Below are 20,735 nucleotides of genomic sequence, written 5' to 3' on the forward strand. Positions count from 1 at the left end.
CCACTTGATATTGCCCAATAAATAGTGCCTCTACTGGAAATTTCCTTCACTGATGGACAGACGGGGAGAGCACACTTGCTGCATGTCAGGTCCCTACCTGTGACAGCAGGAGCCAGAGGTTAGCATCTTTCCTTCTCAGGAAGGAACAGAGACTCGATAAGGGATTTCCCCAGCTGTGCCCAGCTGGTGGGGTCGCTGGGACTCATGGTCCTCCCTCGAGATGTGGAACCCCCCTTGCCCTCACCCACCTCAGTGTGAGTTGGGGACCCTTTTCCGTGCCCCTGATCTTGGTCATCTTTGGTCAAGCTCTTACCCACCATATGAGATGGTTGGTTTAGTCTCTGTCCCTCTAGGCTGTGAGCCAAGCAAAGTCAGAGGATGTGCCTTCTCCTGGGGACCCTCAGGGCCCGGCCCAGTGCCTGCCTCATAGAAGGAAAAGTAAATTGTTAGTCCAGGAGCGAGTCACCCCCCAGGTTGCTTCCGGGCCTCTGTCTGACACTAAATCCGTGAGCTTCACTGCCCATGGTTTTGTGCATTGGTGAATGTACCTAATTTTGATAATCTGCTTTTGAAAAGAATCTTTCATTTCTTAGCCTGGGAGACACCGGAGTCCTCTAACTGGGGAATTTTCCTAATGCAGCAGCGGTGACAGGCTGACCCCAGGACTCTGAGAAGCCCATTCACTTCCTCCCCTGATGTCTGGATAACGGGGCTGAGAAGAAATGCCTCTGTGAGCCAAAGGCTTCTGTGGGCCCCTCTGTCTTTTGTCTCCTGTGGACCTGGCTCCATGAGGGTTGTCGTCTTTTCTCCAGTGTTGTCAAAGCAAATGAATGCATAGGGAGAGCTCCTTCCAGAATTTTGTGGCACAATGGGTGAGTTGCTTGGGAAGATGGAGAAAGAAGGGATGGAGACCTGGGGGGACCCTGGGGATGACTGGGGACCCTTACTGCTTCAGAAGGCACTTTATTCCCCAACTCTAAGGGGCCTTTGGAACTGGTCAGCCTCTAGTCATATTGCACCAAATTAAGCATCAAGCCAAGTTCTAGAGTGAAGACAGGTTTATCCACTTAATAGGTGTAGATTCAGAAAATATTCTTGGACTGTCCGTTGTGCCCCAAATTTCACCTGCTGGAATTCATTTCATATTTCATTCTTTCCAACCTTCTAGAATGAAAACTAAATATCTTTTCATGGGAACTTGTGTTTTATCCTAAAGATGAAAACAATATATACTGGCTGAATGATTTCCCAAGTAGACATAATCTGTCCAGGGTTCTGAGTTTGCATTAATGAGGAAGCAGGTTTTTGTGATTCTGTGTCCTGTACGACATATGATTGGCATACCCAGTTTTATGGGTATCAATGGCAAAGTATGAAAGATGAGACCCTCCATGGCAGTATTCTAGAAATCGTATAATAAAACCCCACAGGGCTTCCCTGGTGGCGGAGTGGTTGAGAGTACGCCTGCCGATGCAGGGGACACGGGTTCGTGCCCCGGTCCGGGAAGATTCCACATGCTGCGGAGCGGCTGGACCCGTGAGCCATGGCCGCTGAGCCTGCGCGTCCGGAGCCTGTGCTCCGCAGTGGGAGAGGCCACGACAGTGAGAGGCCCGTGTGCCACAAAAAAAGCAAACAAAAAACGTACAAACCCCCACAGAATGACAGCACAGATTCATGACCCACAGTGATAGCCTGTGAGAAAGCTGCAGATGAAAAGTTTCAAAGGCCGTATTAGAATAATTTTCTAAATCCTTGAAATGACTTGACTTCTTGAATCTTTTACTTGCTTTGGGGAAACATGTGGCCAGTGCACGGTAGCGCCGCACAGGAGCCTGAGATAAAAGGGAATTTCAGTGGTATGAGCTACCTGTTTTTGTGTACAATGTTGCTATTTTGTGTATGACTTTTCGCAGTACTTTTGACTTTCTAAAATATTGCATTAAGATATTATTTGCCTTTTCTCAGCTTTATTGAAGTAAAATGGACAAATGAAGTTGTAACATACTGAAAGTGTACAACCGGATAATTTGACTTCTATGTATGTTTTGAAAGGATTCCCACCATCGAGTTAATTTCCACATCCATCACCTCACATATTTACCTTTCTGGGTTTTTTTTTGGTGAGAGCTCTTAAGTTTCACAGTCTTGGCAAATTTCAATATTATAACAGAGTACTATCAACGCCAGTCAGCGTGTTATGCACTGGGCACTCAGACCTTCCTCATAACTCGGTTTGTACCCTGCTACCCGCGTCTCCTGTTTCCCCCGCCCAGCCCCTGGCAGCCACCATCCTGCTCTCTGCTCCTATGACCCCCCACCCCAGACAGCACATATAAGTGATCCCAGACAGCATTTGTCCTGATTAATGGGTTTCTTGGTGCCCTCTTAGATTCTGTGCCCAAGGTGAATGCCTCTCTCTCCTAAGCCCCTGGTGGTTACTCCAAGGACTCAGGTTTTGTGATAGATTTCACAAGGAAAAGTAGAGGACTGAGAGGTGACAGCACATGGAGGCTTGGGATGGACACGCAGCAGGCTTGTGTTTGAGACTGTCCGTGATGGGCAGGACGCCAGCATGCTTCCTATTCAAGCTGGCATCTTTGAGACAAGTATTCCTGATGTGTGCACGGCCTCTATGTGTAGCACCAAAGGGGTCAGACACACTGTAACGTCCACTCTGAGCTCAAAGTACAGGAGGAAATAGATCCGAAGCCGCTTACGTGCCGGAAAATAGGGGTGGCCTATTCCACTAGTGAAGCATCTAATATGAAAGGACGGCCCGTGACTTCGCAACTTGGTGGAAAAGAGCCACCCAGCCAAATTGATATGCGAGTGAGGTATCTCTCTCGTGTCACTTGAGGCCCCTGTGGGTGGCCGGCTGGCGTGGGCCCCGCAGACATCAGGCAGGTCTGAAGTGACAACGTGTCACCTCCTGCCCACACCGTGTGTCCCCACCTCCTTCCCCAGGGCATCCTCCTTGTTCCCGAGCAGATGCCAGGTTGGAGACGCAGCCCAGACTAGAAGCATCAGGAATTAAGTTCTGTGGCACATGTCTTGGATCAGGGAGAGATGGGAGCTGGTGGATCCCGGGACACGGTTCAAGCATTGCCGGAGGGCACGGGCTCGGGGCCTGGGTGCGCCTGGCTGTGCCAGCGGGATGACGAGTCCTCACGTGGGCTGTCTGGGCCCCCCTCCTCCCTCCCGCCTCATTACTGGCACCTCCCTCCCCAACTGAGTTGTAGCACAAATGGCTCTTGCCTCAGGCTCTGCTTTCTGAGAAACCAAACTGACCAAACTAAGACATGTTCCTTGTTATTTTCCTGTAGCCCTTGGTGCAAGGGGGCTGTCAGGAAAAATCACTTCAAAAGTCATACTTGTAATGATTTAAAAGCATGATTTAAAATCATACTTTTTTTTTTTTTTTTTTTTTTTTTTTGTGGTACGCGGGCCTCTCACTGTTGTGGCCCCTCCCGTTGCAGAGCACAGGCTCCGGACGCGCAGGCTCAGTGGCCATGGCTCACGGGCCCACCCGCCCTGCGGCATGTGGGATCTTCCCGGACCAGGGCACGAACCCGTGTCCCCTGCATCGGCAGGCGGACTCTCAACCACTGCGCCACCAGGGAAGCCCTAAAATCATACTCTTAAATACCAATCCTGCCTTTTTACAAATCCCTGGCACCTGCTGGACTATCAGAAGGAACTGCAGTAAGTCCCCTACACGTGAAACTTAGTTACGAACTTTCAAAGATGTGAACGTGCATTCGCATGTCCAAACACATAAGTTAGTTCACGTGTCTGGCGTACATTGTCACGTGCGTGCATCCTCTACAAGTGGTTGTACTTTTGTGTATTTTACTGTACAGTACTGTATAGGGTATAGCAATACAGTATCTTTATTTCAAGCCCAGGATGTCCAGAGGCAAGCGTAAAAGCAGCAATATACAGCCAATTGTATTAGTTTGGTATCTAGAATAACTCTGTTGGACTTACAAACAAATTGGACTTTACTAGCACACTCTGGGAACAGAACTTGTTCGTACGTAGGGGACTTACTGTATATATACTCACTCTTCATTTAAGCTCTTTTTTTTTTTTTTTTTCCGCGGTACGCAGGCCTCTCACTGTTGTGGCCTCTCCCGTTGTGGAGCACAGGCTCCGGACGTGCAGGCTCAGTGGCCATGGCTCACGGGCCCAGCCGCTCCGCGGCATGTGGGATCTTCCCGGACCGGGGCACGAACCCACATCCGCTGCATCGGCAGGTGGACTCTCAACCACTGCACCACCAGGGAAGCCCTAGGCTCCTTTTAATTGGGTTTTTTTTTTTTTTTTTTTTTTTTGCGGTATGCGGGCCTCTCACTGTTGTGGCCTCCCCCGTTGCAGAGCACAGGCTCCGGATGCGCAGGCCCAGCGGCCATGGCTCACGGGCCCAGCCGCTCCGCGGCATATGGGATCCTCCCAGACCGGGGCACGAACCCGTATCCCCTGCATCGGCAGGCGGACTCTCAACCACTGCGCCACCAGGGAGGCCCTTAATTGGGGTTTTTATTAAACTCTGAAATGCTATCCTTGTATTAGTAAACATTGCCGAGGAAGGAAACCTCCCTCCCGAGACCCGTGGGAGTTGCCCGGTGAGGGTTTAAGGGCTGAGGACCCAGAGGAGACCTCTCCCGGCCGTTGTTCTGCCTTGTTACCTCATATCCCCTCACAATCGCTCTGCAGACTCCCCAGCATCATGCAAGCCTCCAGCTTGTGCTGCAGAAGAAGGTGACTCCAATGCTGTATGTAATGTTAACTTCTTGGGCTGTGTCCTTAGATGGGGACCTAGCATTTCCTGATGGTGAAATGGGCGCAAGATAGAAGGAGGGGCTTTTAATGGTGATGCATTTTCTCTTAAGTTATTTTTCTCTGTGGTGCTGTCTTCCTTCCCTCCATGTGGAAATCTCCCCACCTGCTGGGGTGGGGCCTCAAGAGGATATTGGGGGATGCACAGGCTCAGTGGTTCTCAGGGCAACTCTGGAGCCAGTACTTCTGGGTTGGAGCTCAGGCTTTGCCACCTCCCCGTTGTGTGACCTTGAGCAAGTCCTCTGTGCCAGGGGATACAATGTGTAGAGTGAAGCTGATGAGGACAGTGGTGCTACCTACCTGGTTAGGGATGCCGTCAGAATTCACGGATGCCCAGGACCACTTGGGGCATGTCTGGCTTCAGCACTTCAACCTCCAGCCTGACTCAGACCCTCTCCAGGTACAGATTCAAGGGAATTTCAGCCACCTCACCTGGTGATAAAAAAAAAAATCACCTGTGATGACTGCTGTAGACCCAGGAACAGGAAAGCTCTTGGATGTTCCCCCACTGCTCTCAGCCTTGCCTTAAAAATGTCATCAGGTCTCAAAAAATTCTGAAATGAGGTGCTTTCAAAGACTACTTCTTTTTTGTCAGGATAATTTTCTGATCCGAGACACCGTCTCCTTATGTCATCTATCAGCTTCATTTTACTTTCATCATATAAGACCTGACCCAAAACCCCTATCTTAGAAATCCTTAAAAATGAACCCCTCTTTTCCCCTGTGCACACTTCATTTTGGTGTTCTTTAGGTTTCTAAAAGGTGATCTTTTATGGAATGAAGTATTCACAACATTTGAAAAATATCAGTGTTTAAGGTATTTAAAGATAGTGGGGCTGGGCGTGCACCTATTTTGTACTTCTATGCCATTGAATTTGACTTTATTCAACTCTAAAAGCCGTCCTTTTATTCCGTGGAATTCACTTTGTTTTCTGAGTCGTCTATGAATTATGTGAGGAAGGATGGAGCGTTTAAACCCTGGAGCGGTTCAGCCCCCAGGGGTGGCTGCTGTGCCTCCAGTTTGATCTTTCACAATGGTGATCAGATTTCCATAGAGCAGTGTGAACTTACCAGCTTTGTGTTTAAAAAGAGGAGACAGAATAAGCACAGGCAAGAAGAAAGTGGCATTTTTACTTGCAAATCTACTGCAGTTAAGAAAGGTGTAATTTGGTTTAAATCAAGATGATGTGTATTACAGGTTGAGATTTTAGATAATGATGCTATGACATGGGGAGCTAAATGGAGTTTACTGAAGATCAGTTGATGTTTGGCCAGATGCAGCCTTCTTCCTCCATGGGAACATGGGCAGGTCTGGATTCTGAAAATTCAAGAACTTTCAAGTGAAATATGAAGAAAGAACCCACACTTATCTAGCCTTTCCTTCCACTTCCTGCCAGAGAGTGGTGGTTTTTCTTCTCAGAACGAGGCAGAACACCCCCGTGACCTGGGTGGGAGTTTGAGCTTCTTGTTGACTGAGATGGGATGTGTGTGTGGCGTGTGTGTGTGTGTGTGTGTGCACGCATGTGCGCGGCATGTGTGTGGTGGTGTTGGAAATAAACGGGAGGCTTGGCTTTGCCTCTCTCTCGAGTTATCACATGTACCAGGTAATAAGCATACACAGGGATGGTTAATTTTGTTCACCTAAGTCTATATCATTCATTCACCCTGTTTATTTACACTAATCAGAACTTGAAAGCAAGATTTTCCCAGATGATTCAGCTTCTGTTAATCAAGTGTTGGCCAAGGACCTGGGAATTTCTCATGACAACACTGAGCAATATTGTGAACTGATTATTATTATTTTTTAATATTGTTTTTAGGCTGAAGTCTTGGACCCAAATATAAATTTTAAGGGCACACGTATCCCTGGTGGAAGTCATCTATATTGATTTTCTCCTTGGTCAGTGCCTTGCCTCTCTTTCCATGATCCCATCAGATAGTTACATAACGATGACAATTCCTGAAAGACACTAACCTTGGCAAGGAAGTCCAGTCTCCAGTCATAACTTCCAGCCAATTAGCTACATGACCTTGGACAAATCAGGCTCCCTGCCTGGCCTCATTTTCTTCACCTGAAATTTAGAGACTTTACAATCACTTTATTTTTTTTCAACTCGAAGCATATTTTCTGATAATGACCAGAAAATTGGATTAATGAAATACTTCTCTCTCTAAGGACTAGAATAATTCTGAACATCATGTTAATTAAAGACAGTTGCTGGGCAAGCTTCAAGGAAACATGCTTATACGTTTGCATATACAACACAGTGCACGTAGCCCCCCCAGACCACATATCCAGAGAATTATGCCCAAAGATTCAAGACTAACCATAATATATTCATAATTTTGGTCGACCTGGTAAAATGAAAACACACCGCTGTTATCAACATAAACACGGACACAAAAATAACTCAACAATAGGAGAAACTCTATTGACATAAGATTTTTTAGTTGATTCCAATTTGTTTGAAGATGAGGCATTGAACATAGTGATTGGAACAAAACTATAGCAGTGTAATTGTTGACAAAAGGGACAGCTCTGATCTTCTCGCAGCTGGCACAAACTCTTGGCTGTTTCCGTCATATTTTTGATGCTGTTCCGATCCATCAACGGTCTCCTCTCTGGTTTCCTTGTGACTAGTGAACTGCATGCATAGAGCAGTGGGTCTGGTCCAGTGGGGTGGTGGTCTGTAACGTTCCGGTACATCCTTTCATGGGCTGATCTTTTCCTGGTCTCACGAGCATCATGCTTTAACCATCTGAGCTAAAGTGACATAGAATTTGATATAATGCGAGAGGTATTTGAAACAATAAGAGAGACAAAAATAATCCTGAAAGTGTCTGATAACAATTTCTTTCTTTCTTTTTTTTTAATGCCTTTAGCGACAAGGAGCTGGGGCAACCAATGGAAAAGACAAGACATCTGGTGAAAATGGTAAGCCCCCATGAATAGTCCAACTACTTACTTTTTTCCCGTCTGTAGCCTTGGGCATGTGGCAGGTGCGGATCATAACTTCCATCCTAACCGGCTACTATATACGTCTGCACTTTGGTTTGGAGTGGAGTTTAGCAACTCAAAGTAAGCACCGTGGTCTGGTTTTACAAAGAAAACTGAGTTAAATGCAGTGATGAGAACACTTTCCCTCCCAAAGGAGGACTCCCATTTTGGGCAGCATGATTATAATGCAAATATTGTTCTCTGCTTTCTTCATTAGGGTTGGTGAGAATCATCCGAGTTGTTGTGAGGATAAAATGAGATCAAGTGAGAGAAGCGCTTTGAAAACTGTGAAGGGCTCAACTTCACAGGAAATGAGGGGTAAAACTCGCTTTGTTCTCCCTCGTACACAGAGCGTGGTGCTGGACCAGGGGAGGTCCTGGATCAGTGTCACTGCAGGGATATTCACCAGGAGATACTAACAGTAATAGCGGAGACCAGAGCACTTGCCTCCTTGATTCCAGTCTCCACCTCAACCTTAAATTGTAGGAATGATCATTAAATTGTATGGATGGGGAAACAGACTGGGAGCAGAAGAGATGGGATCTGGCCAGGAATGGGAAGAGTGTGGACTTGGAAAGAGAGCTGGGAGGAAGCCCAGCTCCCCAGCTTTAGCGGTTGTGATAGAGGGTGACTGGTCACGATAAAAAAATCGCCAAGTACAATTTAGAGCCCATTGGCAACCGTGTTGAAAAGAGTTCTAGCGGAAAGGTGACGAGATGAAGCCAAAATACAGCAGAAGGGGAGATGAGGAAATAGAGACAGTGAGCAATAAAAAAAAAAAAAATCGCCAAGTAAGTGCCGAGGGTTAGTTATGGTTCTGGGGGGGGGTTAGGTTCTGGGTGTTCCTACTTTTTCTTAGTTACAAAATGAACACACCTTTTACGGAAAACTACTCCTGCTTCCTGCTGGATGGAATTTAGGCGGGTGTTCATCCAATTGTGGATAATGCCAATCTCAAATACCAGCTGTAAAAATTCCTTAGAGCCCTGAAAACAACTTAGGGTCCTCAGTCAGGAGTCTGAGTGCGGCCTGAACAAGACTAACGTACTAGAATCTTTCTCTGTGGTGCACTCATCTGGGGCCTTGCTGACTCAGCTGCCTCTTTGGCACCATCGTACTGGACAGGGTCTGTGTGCTGGTGACCGCTGGGATGAAATGGTTGTTACATTAATAAGCAGAGGGGTTGGTGCCCAGGAATGTCCTGATCAGACCTGGGGGGTTGGGGAGGGTGGGGGAGGAAATAAATTCTTTCATAAGCCTTTCACGATGCCCACGGCTTTTCTCATCTTCTCTGTGTGGGTTGTGGTGGGGGTGGGTTATTAGCAAGGAGGTCAGGAAGCAGAGAGGAGCAAAATGAGAGCTGCTCAAACAGAGAAGGAAGGACTGCCACACAGGTGCTTCCCGGCTTGCCGGGTTCACAGATTCATATCCATGTCATCATTGGAGTTCACATCCATGGAATCTGCCAACCTTGGAATCATTGAATTTAGAGTCAAAAGGCTTCTCAGAGATGCCCTTGTGCAGCAGTTCTCAAACATTTTCCTCTCACAACTTCTTTCCATTCTTAAAAATTCTTAAAGACCCCTAAGAGCTTCCGTTTTTGTTGACTGTATCTATTGGTGGTTCCCACATTAGAAATTAAAATGGAGAAATTGTTAAAGGGTTTACTTATTCATTCATTAAAAATAAAGTGACAAACCTATGATATGTTAACATAAATAACATTTAAAAAATAAAAAGTAATGATATTTTCCAAGACAGAAAAAAAAATTTAGTGGAAGAGTTTTGTATTTTTGCAAATTGTTTTAATGTCTGGCTTTATGGAAGACAGCTGCTTCTCCATTCAATCTGTTGTAATATCACGTGTTGTGTAGCCTCTAGAAAATTCTATGAGAATTTTCTGTGTGCACCTATGAGTGGATGAGATTTTAAAAAGCTACTAATACCTTAGTACCATTAAAAAATAATTTTGATTTTGTGGGATCCCTCAAAGGAAGGAAGTGCCCCCAGGGTACCTCATCCACACTTTGAGAACTGCGGCTCTAGGTAACTCCCAGGTCATACAGGAGGAGCCTGCAGTCTGACATCAAGCAGAGTGGTGACCAAGGCAGGACTAGGTCCTTTGTGCTTGATATCTCTGTAGTGCTGTTTTCCCCTGGCATCCACGGGTCCTTCAAAGCAAGTCTACATGCTCTGCTTTGTACCAGCGGGAATTACCAGCTGTTATAGAAGACACTACTTTCTGCTATTCTAAGGCATGAAATTTCCTTCAGATAAAAATTGATCCACTCTAGTGAAAATTGTGTGTGCCTTTTCTGGAGGTATAAAAATTAATAGAAAGAAAAATATTCAAGGTGCTATGGATAAAACTTTTCTTTATGTAATTCTAGATATCAGAGGATATTCATTTTTGAATAGAAAAAGTTAGAGATTATTTGATAGCTATAAAATAAAGGTGCTATATACATTCAAATTGTTATTAACATGTTCTGTCTTAATTTTGGATAAAACTGCTCATGTGTGATATACGTACATGGTATTTTATTATAATATTAAGTTTGTGCTTCTGCCTCTAAAGATGGACAAAGACAAAAGTCGATAACAACCCAACAAAGATTGGGGTAAAGGTTTCTAGAAGTGGTCTAAAAGATGTTTTCCTAAAAATCTAAGTCGTGTAATTCCTTATTCTTAAATTCATAATATGAGACTATCATCTTGGAATTTCTGTTTTAATCTAATATTACATTCCATTGAAATTCAGATTATTTGACTCTGTCATCACGGGTATCTAGAGAGACCTTTTATCTAATGTATATTTCCTATTAATACAAATGAAGCTGCCTACACATGTGGAAGGAACAGGGACCCATGAGAGCAGAAATATGAGGCGTAGTCTTTCAAAATGTTATGAGGTTGGGATAGTAGTCAATTAATTGTAAAATGAGCATCCCTCAATTTTGTTAGTTGACTACAAGCCAAAGTGTTCTTATTTCAAATATTATAAATTTATTTGAGATCTGGAACACAAAGCAATGAAGACTATGGTAGTGAATTATGGATGACTTGAAATTATAAATTGGATCACAGAAGACACAAGTCAGATACATTAAAACCCCAGTGGGATCTAAAGTCTTGGGCTCTGCTGAAATTTTATTATATTGAGTATTATCTCAAAAGAGCCATTGGCTGGGGATCTGGATTCTTTTAAGATTTATTTTTGTGTCGTTGCTGTTGTTGCCATGGTATTTATTGTTGTGAAATTTGACATATATCCACCCCGTACTATCCAGAACAACCCTGAAATTGTCCTTATTCTCCAAGACACCAACTTCTGGATACACAACCCAGCAAATCTAGCTGTTCCTCATCTCATCTGCAGCGTGAAGACATTTTTTTCCTCAGACATATTAGAGTTGTATTATGTTTTAATTAAAAACAATTCATTAGGATCTTGTTGGTTCAGAGATTTTCATTCCTATATGAACAAACTACCCTTATGATTTGAGTAGTTTAGGCTAAGGACTTAATTTCTTTCTAGATATAATGCCCTACTTGAGTGAAACAACAGTTCAGACCTCCAGTTACAGTTCATCTGCTACATTAAATTCAAACATGTTTATAAATACAGACACTACCATCTGAATCTAGATTATTCACCAGTAGTCACCAGTTTGGACACAATCAAAAGATTTTTTTGTAAGACCATAATTTCACTGGGTCTCTTGATTTATATCTTGATAGTCATCTTTCAGAGAGACTCTAAGAGTTAAATTCCTTTATTGAACTACAAAAATAGGAAAATACTGGAAGTAGAGCGGCTGCTGGGAGACTTCCAATCCGAAGGAAAGATTATAAGTAATAAACTTCTGATGGAGCTTACTTTCAGAGCTTGGAGGCTTACCGAAGCTAAATTGAATTTCTAAAACTGGAATGGATTTCTTTTGACTTAGTGAACTGTGATCTATTTGTTTCCAAAAGTCTGTCTTTGGCCCTCCGTTAAAAGCTACCAAGGGAAGATGGTGGAAGAGTAAGACGCGGAGATCACCTTCCTCCCCACGGATACACCAGAAATACAGCTACACGTGGAACAACTCCTACAGAACACCTACTGAACGCTAGCAGAAGACCCCAGACCTCCCAAAAGGCAAGAAACTCCCCACATACCTGGGTAGGGCAAAGCGGAGAGATCCGCACACAGAGGATCGGTGCCGAGCGGCACTCACCAGCCCGAGAGGCTTGTCTGCTCGCCCGCCGGGGCGCGCAGCGCTGGAAGCTGAGGCTCGGGCTTCGGTCAGAGCGCAGGGAGAGGACTGGGGCTGGCGGCGAGAACTCAGCCTGAAGGGGGCTAATGTGCCACAGCTAGCCGGGAGGGAGTCCGTGAAAACTCTGGAGCTGCCGAAGAGGCAAGAGACTTTTTCTTCCCTCTTGGTTTCCTGGTGCACGAGGAGAGGGGATTAAGAGCGCTGCTTAAAGGGGCTCCACAGACGGGCGCGAGTCGCGACTGAAAGCGCGGAGCCCAGTGACGGGCGTGGGACGCTGGGGCTGCTGCTGCCGCTGCCAAGAAGCCTGTGTGCGAGCGCAGGTCACTGCCCACACCGCCCTTCCGGGAGCCTGTGCAGCCCGCCACTGCCGGGGTCCCGGGATCCAGGGGCGGCTTCCCTCGGAGAACGCACGGCGCGCCTCGGGCTGGTGCAACGTCACGCCGACCTCTGCCGCTGCAGGCTCGCCCCGCACTCCGTGCCCCTCCCTCCCTCCCGGCCTGAGTGAGCCAGAGTCCCCGAAGAAGCTGCTCCTTTAACCCTGTCCTATCTGAGCGAAGAGCAGACGCACTCCGGCTACCTACACGCAGAGGCGGGGCCAAATCCAAAGCTGAGACCCAGGAGCTGTGAGAACAAAGAAGAGAAAGGGAAACCTCTCCCAGCAGCCTCAGAAGCAGCGGATTAAAGCTCCACAATCAACTTGATGTATCCTGCATCTGTGGAATACATGAATAGACAACACATCATCCCAAATTGAGGAGCCCGGAGTCAGTGCTGTGCCTCTGAGGTGGGAGAGCCAACTTCAGGACACTGGTCCACAAGAGACCTCCCAGCTCCACATAATATCAAACGGCGAAAATCTTCCAGAGATCTCCATCTCAACACCAGCACCCAGCTTCACTCAACGACCAGCAGGCTACAGTGCTGGACACCCTGAGCCAAACAACTAGCAAGACAGGAACACAACGCCACCCATTAGCAGAGAGGTGGCCTAAAATCATAAAAAGTCCACAGACACCCCAAAACACACCACCAGACGTGGACCTGCCCACCAGAAAGACAAGATCCAGCCTCATCCACCAGAACACAGGTACTAGTCCCCTCCACCAGGAAGCCTACACAACCCACTAAACCAACCTTAGCCACTGGGGACAGACACCAAAAACAACAGGAACTACGAACCTGCAGCCTGCAAAAAGGAGACCCCAAACACAGTAACATAAGCAAAATGAGAAGACAGAAAAACACACAGCAGGAGAAGGAGCAAGATAAAAACCCACCCGACCTAACAAATGAAGAGGTAATAGGCAGTCTACCTGAAAAAGAATTCAGAATAATGATGGTAAAGATGATCCAAGATTCTATTTCCCAGATCCAAAATCTTGGAAATAGAATAGACAAAATGCAAGAAACAGTTAACAAGGACCTAGAAGAACTAAAGATGAATCAAGCATCGATTAAAAACACAATACATGAAATAAAAAATACTCTAGATGGGATCAATAGCAGAATAACTGAGGCAGAAGAACGGATAAGTGAGGTGGAAGATAAAATAGTGGAAATAACTGCTGCAGAGCAAAATAAAGAAAAAAGAATGAAAAGAACAGAGGACAGTCTCAGAGACCTCTGGGACAACATTAAACGCACCAACATTCGAATTATAGGGGTTCCAGAAGAAGAAGAGAAAAAGAAAGGGACTGAGAAACTATTTGAAGAGATTATAGTTGAAAACTTCCCTAATATGGGAAAGGAAATAGTTAATCAAGTCCAGGAGGCACAGAGAGTCCCATACAGAATAAATCCAAGGAGAAATACGCCAAGACACATATTAATCAAACTGTCAAAAATTAAACACAAAGAAATCATATTAAAAGCAGCAAGGCAAAAACAACAAATAACACACAAGGGAATCCCCATCAGGATAACAGCTGATCTCTCAGCAGAAACTCTACAAGCCAGAAGGGAGTGGCAGGACATACTTAAAGTGATGAAGGAGAAAAACCTGCAACCAAGATTACTCTACCCAGCAAGGATCTCATTCAGATTTGATGGAGAAATTAAAACGTTTACAGACAAGCAAAAGCTGAGAGAGTTCAGCACCACCAAAGCAGCTTTACAACAAATGCTAAAGGAACTTCTCTAGGCAAGAAACACAACAGAAGGAAAAGACCTACAATAATGAACCCAAAACAATTAAGAAAATGGGAATAGGAACATACATATTGATAATTACCTTAAATGTAAATGGACTAAATGCTCCCACCAAAAGACACAGAGTGGCTGAATGGATACAAAAACAAGACCCATCTATATGCTGTCTACAAGAGACCCACTTCAGACCTAGAGACACATACAGACTGAAAGTAAGGGGATGGAAAAAGATATTCCATGCAAATGGAAACCAAAAGAAAGCTGGAGTAGCAATTCTCATATCAGACAAAATAGACTTTAAAATAAGGACTACTAGAAGAGACAAAGAAGGACACTACATAATGATCAAGGGATCGATCCAAGAAGAAGATATAACAATTGTAAATATTTATGCACCAAACATAGGAGCACCTCAATACATAAGGCAAATACTAACAGCCATAAAAGGGGAAATCGACAGTAACACAATCATAGTAGGGGACTTTAACACCCCACTTTCACCAATGGACAGATCATCCAAAATGAAAATAAATAAGGAAACACAAGCTTTAAATGATACATTAAACAAGATGGACTTAATTGATATTTATAGGACATTCCATCCAAAAACAACAGAATACACATTTTTCTCAAGTGCTCATGGAACATTCTCCAGGATAGATCATATCTTGGGTCACAAATCAAGCTTTGGTAAATTTAAGAAAATTGAAATTGTATCAAGCATCTTTTCCGACCACAATGCTATGAGACTAGATATCAATTACAGGAAAAGAGCTGTAAAAAATACAAACACATGGAGGCTAAACAATACACTACTTAATAACGAAGTGATCACTGAAGAAATCAAAGAGGAAATTAAAAAATACCTAGAAACAAATGACAATGGAGACACGAAGACCCAAAACCTATGGGATGCAGCAAAAGCAGTTCTAAGAGGGAAGTTTATAGCAATACAATCCCACCTTAAGAAACAGGAAACATCTCGAATAAACAACCTAACCTTGCACCTAAAGCAATTAGAGAAAGAAGAACAAAAACATCCCAAAGTTAGCAGAAGGAAAGAAATCATAAAGATCAGATCAGAAATAAATGAAAAAGAAATGAAGGAAACGATAGCAAAGATCAATAAAACTAAAAGCTGGTTCTTTGAGAAGATAAACAAAATTGATAAACCATTAGCCAGACTCATCAAGAAAAAAAGGGAGAAGACTCAACTCAATAGAATTAGAAATGAAAAAGGAGAAGTAACAACTGACACTACAGAAATACAAAAGATCATGAGAGATTACTATAAGCAACTCTATGCCCATAAAATGGACAACCTGGAAGAAATGGACAAATTCTTAGAAATGCACAACCTGCCAAGACTGAATCAGGAAGAAATAGAAAATATGAACAGACCAATCACAAGCACTGAAATTGAAACTGTGATAAAAAATCTTCCAACAAACAAAAGCCCAGGACCAGATGGCTTCACAGGCGAATTCTATCAAGCATTTAGAGAAGAGCTAACACCTATCCTTCTGAAACTCTTCCAAAATATAGCAGAGGGAGGAACACTCCCAAACTCATTCTACGAGGCCACCATCACCTTGATACCAAAACCAGACAAGGATGTCACAAAGAAAGAAAACTACAGGCCAATATCACTGATGAACATAGATGCAAAAATCCTCAACAAAATACTAGCAAACAGAATCCAACAGCACATTAAAAGGATCATACACCATGATCAAGTGGCGTTTATTCCAGGAATGCAAGGATTCTTCAACATACAGAAATCAATCAACGTGATACACCATATTAACAAATTGAAGGAGAAAAACCATATGATCATCTCAATAGATGCAGAGAAAGCTTTCGACAAAATTCAACACCCATTTATGATAAAAACCCTGCAGAAAGTAGGCATAGAGGGAACTTTCCTCAACATAATACAGGCCATATATGACAAACCCACAGCCAGCATCGTCCTCAATGGTGAAAAACTGAAACCATTTCCACTAAGATCAGGAACTAGACAAGGTTGCCCACTTTCACCACTCTTATTCAACCTAGTTTTGGAAGTTTTAGCCACAGCAATCAGAGAAGAAAAGGAAATAAAAGGAATCCAAATTGGAAAAGAAGAAGTAAAGCTGTCACTGTTTGCAGATGACATGATACTATACATAGAGAATCCTAAAGATGCTACCAGAAAACTACTAGAGTTAATCAATGAATTTGGTAAAGTAGCAGGATACAAAATTAATGCACAGAAATCTCTGGCATTCCTATATACTGATGATGAAAAATCTGAAAGTGAAATCAAGGAAACACTCCCATTTACCATTGCAACAAAAAGAATAAAATATCTAGGAATAAACCTACCTAAGGAGACAAAAGACCTGTATGCAGAAAATTATAAGACACTGATGAAAGAAATTAAAGATGATACAAATAGATGGAGAGATGTACCATGTTCTTGGATTGGAAGAATCAACATTGTGAAAATGACTCTACTACCCAAAGCAATCTACAGGTTCAATGCAATCCCTATCAAACTACCACTGGCATTTTTCACAGAACTAGAACAAAAAATTTCACAATTTGTATGGAAACACAAAAGACCCCGAATAGCCAAAGCAATCTTGAGAACGAAAAACGGAGCTGGAGGAATCAGGCTCCCTGACTTCAGACTATACTACAAAGCTACAGTAATCAAGACAGTATGGTACTGGCACAAAAACAGAAAGATAGATCAATGGAACAGGATAGAAAGCCCAGAGTTAAACCCACGGACATATGGTCACCTTATCTTTGATAAAGGAGGCAGGAATGTACAGTGGAGAAAGGACAGTCTCTTCAATAAGTGGTGCTGGGAAAACTGGATAGGGACATGTAAAAGTATGAGATTAGATCACTCCCTAACACCATACACAAAAATAAGCTCAAAATGGATTAAAGACCTAAATGTAAGGCCAGACACTATCAAACTCTTAGAGGAACACATAGGCAGAACACTCTATGACATAAATCACAGCAAGATCCTTTTTGACCCACCTCCTAGAGAAATGGAAATAAAGACAAAAATAAACACATGGGACCTAATGAAACTTAAAAGCTTTTGCACAGCAAAGGAAACCATAAACAAGACCAAAAGACAACCCTCAGAATGGGAGAAAATATTTGCAAATGAAGCAACTGACAAAGGATTAATCTCCAAAATTTATAAGCAGCTCAATAACAAAAAAACAAACAACCCAATCCAAAAATGGGCAGAAGACCTAAATAGACATTTCTCCACAGAAGATATACAGACTGCCAACAAACACATGAAAGGATGCTCAACATCTTTACTCATTAGAGAAATGCAAATCAAAACTACAATGAGATATCATCTCACACCAGTCAGAATGGCCATCATCAAAAAATCTAGAAACAATAAATGCTGGAGAGGGTGTGGAAAAAAGGGAACACTCTTGCACTGCTGGTGGGAATGTGAATTGGTACAGCCGCTATGGAGAACGGTATGGAGGTTCCTTAAAAAACTACAAATAGAACTACCATATGACCCAGCAATCCCACTACTGGGCATATACCCTGAGAAAACCATAATTCAAAAAGAGACATGTACCAAAATGTTCATAGCAGCCCTATTTACAATAGCCCGGAGATGGAAACAACCTAAGTGTCCATCATCGGATGAATGGATAAAGAAGATGTGGCACATATATACAATGGAATATTACTCAGCCATAAAAAGAAATGAAATTGAGCTATTTGTAATGAGGTGGATAGACCTAGAGTCTGTCATACAGAGTGAAGTAAGTCAGAAAGAGAAAGACAAATACTGTATGCTAACACATATATATGGAATTTAAGAAAAAAAAAATGTCATGAAGAACATAGGGGTAAGACAGGAATAAAGACAGAGACCTACTAGAGAATGGACTTGAGGATATGGGGAGGGGGAAGGGTAAGCTGTGACAAAGTGAAAGAGCGGCATGGACATATATACACTACCAAACGTGAGGTAGATAGCTAGTGGGAAGCAGCTGCATAGCACAGGGAGGTCAGCTCGGTACTTTGTGACCGCCTGGAGGGGTGGGATAGGGAGGGTGGGAGGGAGACGCAAAAGGGAGGGGATATGGAAACATATGTATATGTATAACTGATTAAATTTGTTATAAAAAAAAAAAAAAGCTACCAAGGTCAAAAAAAAAAAAAAAAAAAAGTCTGTCTTTGGAGGGGAGAGGCATGTGGACATACCTGAGTTTGATAAGAGAATCCCATCCCCCCCAATCCAGGCTGTAGGTAAATGCCCAGAAGGAAGGTATCATTCTGAAATACCGCGGGGCTCACCGCCATTGTAGTTTCTCTCTCTTTTTTTTTTTTTTTTTTGTGGTACGTGGGCCTCTCACTGTTGTGGCCTCTCCCCGTTGCGGAGCACAGGCTCCAGATGCGCAGGCTCAGTGGCCATGGCTCACAGGCCCAGCTGCTGCGCAGCATGTGGGATCTTCCCGGACCGGGGCATGAACCCGTGTCCCCTGCATTGGCAGGCGGACTCTCAACCACTGCGCCACCAGGGAAGCCCGCCATTGTAGTTTCTTTGAGATGTGAGTAGCCAAGCAAAAACTCAGCACTGCTTGAATAGGTGCTTCTTCTTTGGAAAAGAGGTCATGGCTTGAGAAATTTCTAGTAGGTGTGGGATTATGTTAGGAGCACCTAAGATTTAGTTTGTTTTGATATGATTATACAATGACTAACAATGAATAAGATCAAATGTTGTTGTACTGGGTACTCTCCTCTCCTTGTTTTGAATAAAACTAAAAATCATAGACATTTAAGCTTATCTCACCTTTGTATTTGAGGGAACACACACACACACACACACACACACAGTAATTTTGTTTTTCTGCTATCAAGTAGGTAGAGAGAGAAATGGATTAAGAAGGACCTGCATTCATAGGCAAATAGATATATTAGCATTTATCTGAGCCTGATTTTTCAAATAAGAAATAAAATTCAAATATTTATTCCCAAAGCACTTTACACACCGCCCACCCTCTTTCCCCCTTGGCTCCAGAGCACCCAAAAGACACCCCATTTTTTCCTGTGGTATTCTTGATGACCTTTCTATGCCTATGCATCGATTTGGGCAGATTGTCTGGGGTACATTTAGTCTATCACCTTTCCTTGGTTTGTGGAAGTGTGTGGGGCAAGGTCTGTGTGCAAGGATGGAAGATCAGCTTGGAGTAGAAAGGGACCACTTTGGGGCCAGGAATAGAAGGGGACTTACTGTGTGTTTACTACCACATCCAAGAGAGAAGGTCAGTTCTGGCAGGAGGTGCTGCCGGGCTGGTCTGGTTCCTGGGCCCAGGGAGGTTAGGATGGAAGGCAAGGGGGGAAATGCAATTTCCAGAAAGGCCATGGAGGGATCATCTCCTGTAACTGCCTGCGGTGGACACATGACTCTGTTCTGCTTCAAATACCAGATGGGATAAATCAGAGTCTGAGGCTGGCTGGAGAGAATTTGGATGTGTGTCGGTTCTGCAGGCTGCTGTGTGCAGGGGTCTGGAAGCCAGGGGGCCTGTGAAGCTCTCCTCCACCCTGAGGATGTAATATGCCAATTCTGCATGAATCTCAATATGAGTTTAGGTGGAAACTTACCGCGCTGAGCCTCTAAGCCCCTTCAAACGGGGAAAATGATAACCTCGAATGTTGAGCTGCCACGGGTCTCAGAAATGTGCAGGTTAAACTTTCAGAGACTGCATCTGGCTGTGGGAAAAGCACCCCCCTAAAGTAATCAATCACTAAGGTGTGCAACGATTCCCAGGCCAAGAAGCTCTAAATCGGTTTCCCGTTAGAGAGCTAAAACCTGCATGAAGTCTCAAATTCACCTGGACTGATGTATTGTGCGTGCTGCCCTGAACCCCAAGTCACACAGAGCTTTCAAGGTAAAAAATCAAACGACTCTGGTCTCTGTCGGGGGTCGCTTGGCCCTTTCTCCCCTTCTTTTTCTGCATTTGAAGTAACCAGAAAAAAGAATTCAAAATAAGAATGGATGAAATACGAGCACGGCTTCCAAATACTATTAGCAGGACGAGCCCTTTGGGCTATTGGCGCTGAACTCTCTAAAGAAGCTCTGTTCCGGAAGGAAGACATGGATACACATGTTTGCTTCTCATATTGATCCAGATGGGGAAGGAATGAAATTGGAATTGCTTATGAAGCCTGGCTTTTAATCAGGGTGTCCACACACACCTGGTCAATGGGTAATATCGGTCAACAAGTGAATCGATTCTTTGTGAAGGTTATTTTAGGGATTAGTGCTGACAGGGAATTTATTACTGCAAATCTTAGTTACAAGGGTGATTTCCCCCCTTCAGGCTGAGCGTTATAATAACGTCAATGCGCTAGTAATACCTTGGATAAATACGATGCTTCTAATTCATTGTCTTTGGAGTAAACATGCTTGAAGTATTGTTAATAGATGTGGAGCTTTTTAC

General features: G+C 43.8%; 1 protein-coding gene across 1 annotated transcript in view; it reads left to right on the top strand.

Annotated features, from left to right (window-relative positions):
• PCP4 (Purkinje cell protein 4) overlaps positions 1 to 20,735 on the top strand; it is a 62,640-nt gene that overhangs the window by 18,649 nt on the left and 23,256 nt on the right. Inside the window, exon 2 of the mRNA XM_082625525.1 lies at positions 7,723 to 7,774. Coding sequence (XP_082481651.1) covers positions 7,723 to 7,774 — 52 coding nt within the window. The remainder of the gene's footprint in view (positions 1 to 7,722; positions 7,775 to 20,735) is intronic.

This window comes from Mesoplodon mirus (genome assembly GCF_964341445.2).
Source record: "Mesoplodon mirus genome assembly, chromosome: 6".
Lineage (NCBI taxonomy): Eukaryota > Metazoa > Chordata > Mammalia > Artiodactyla > Ziphiidae > Mesoplodon > Mesoplodon mirus.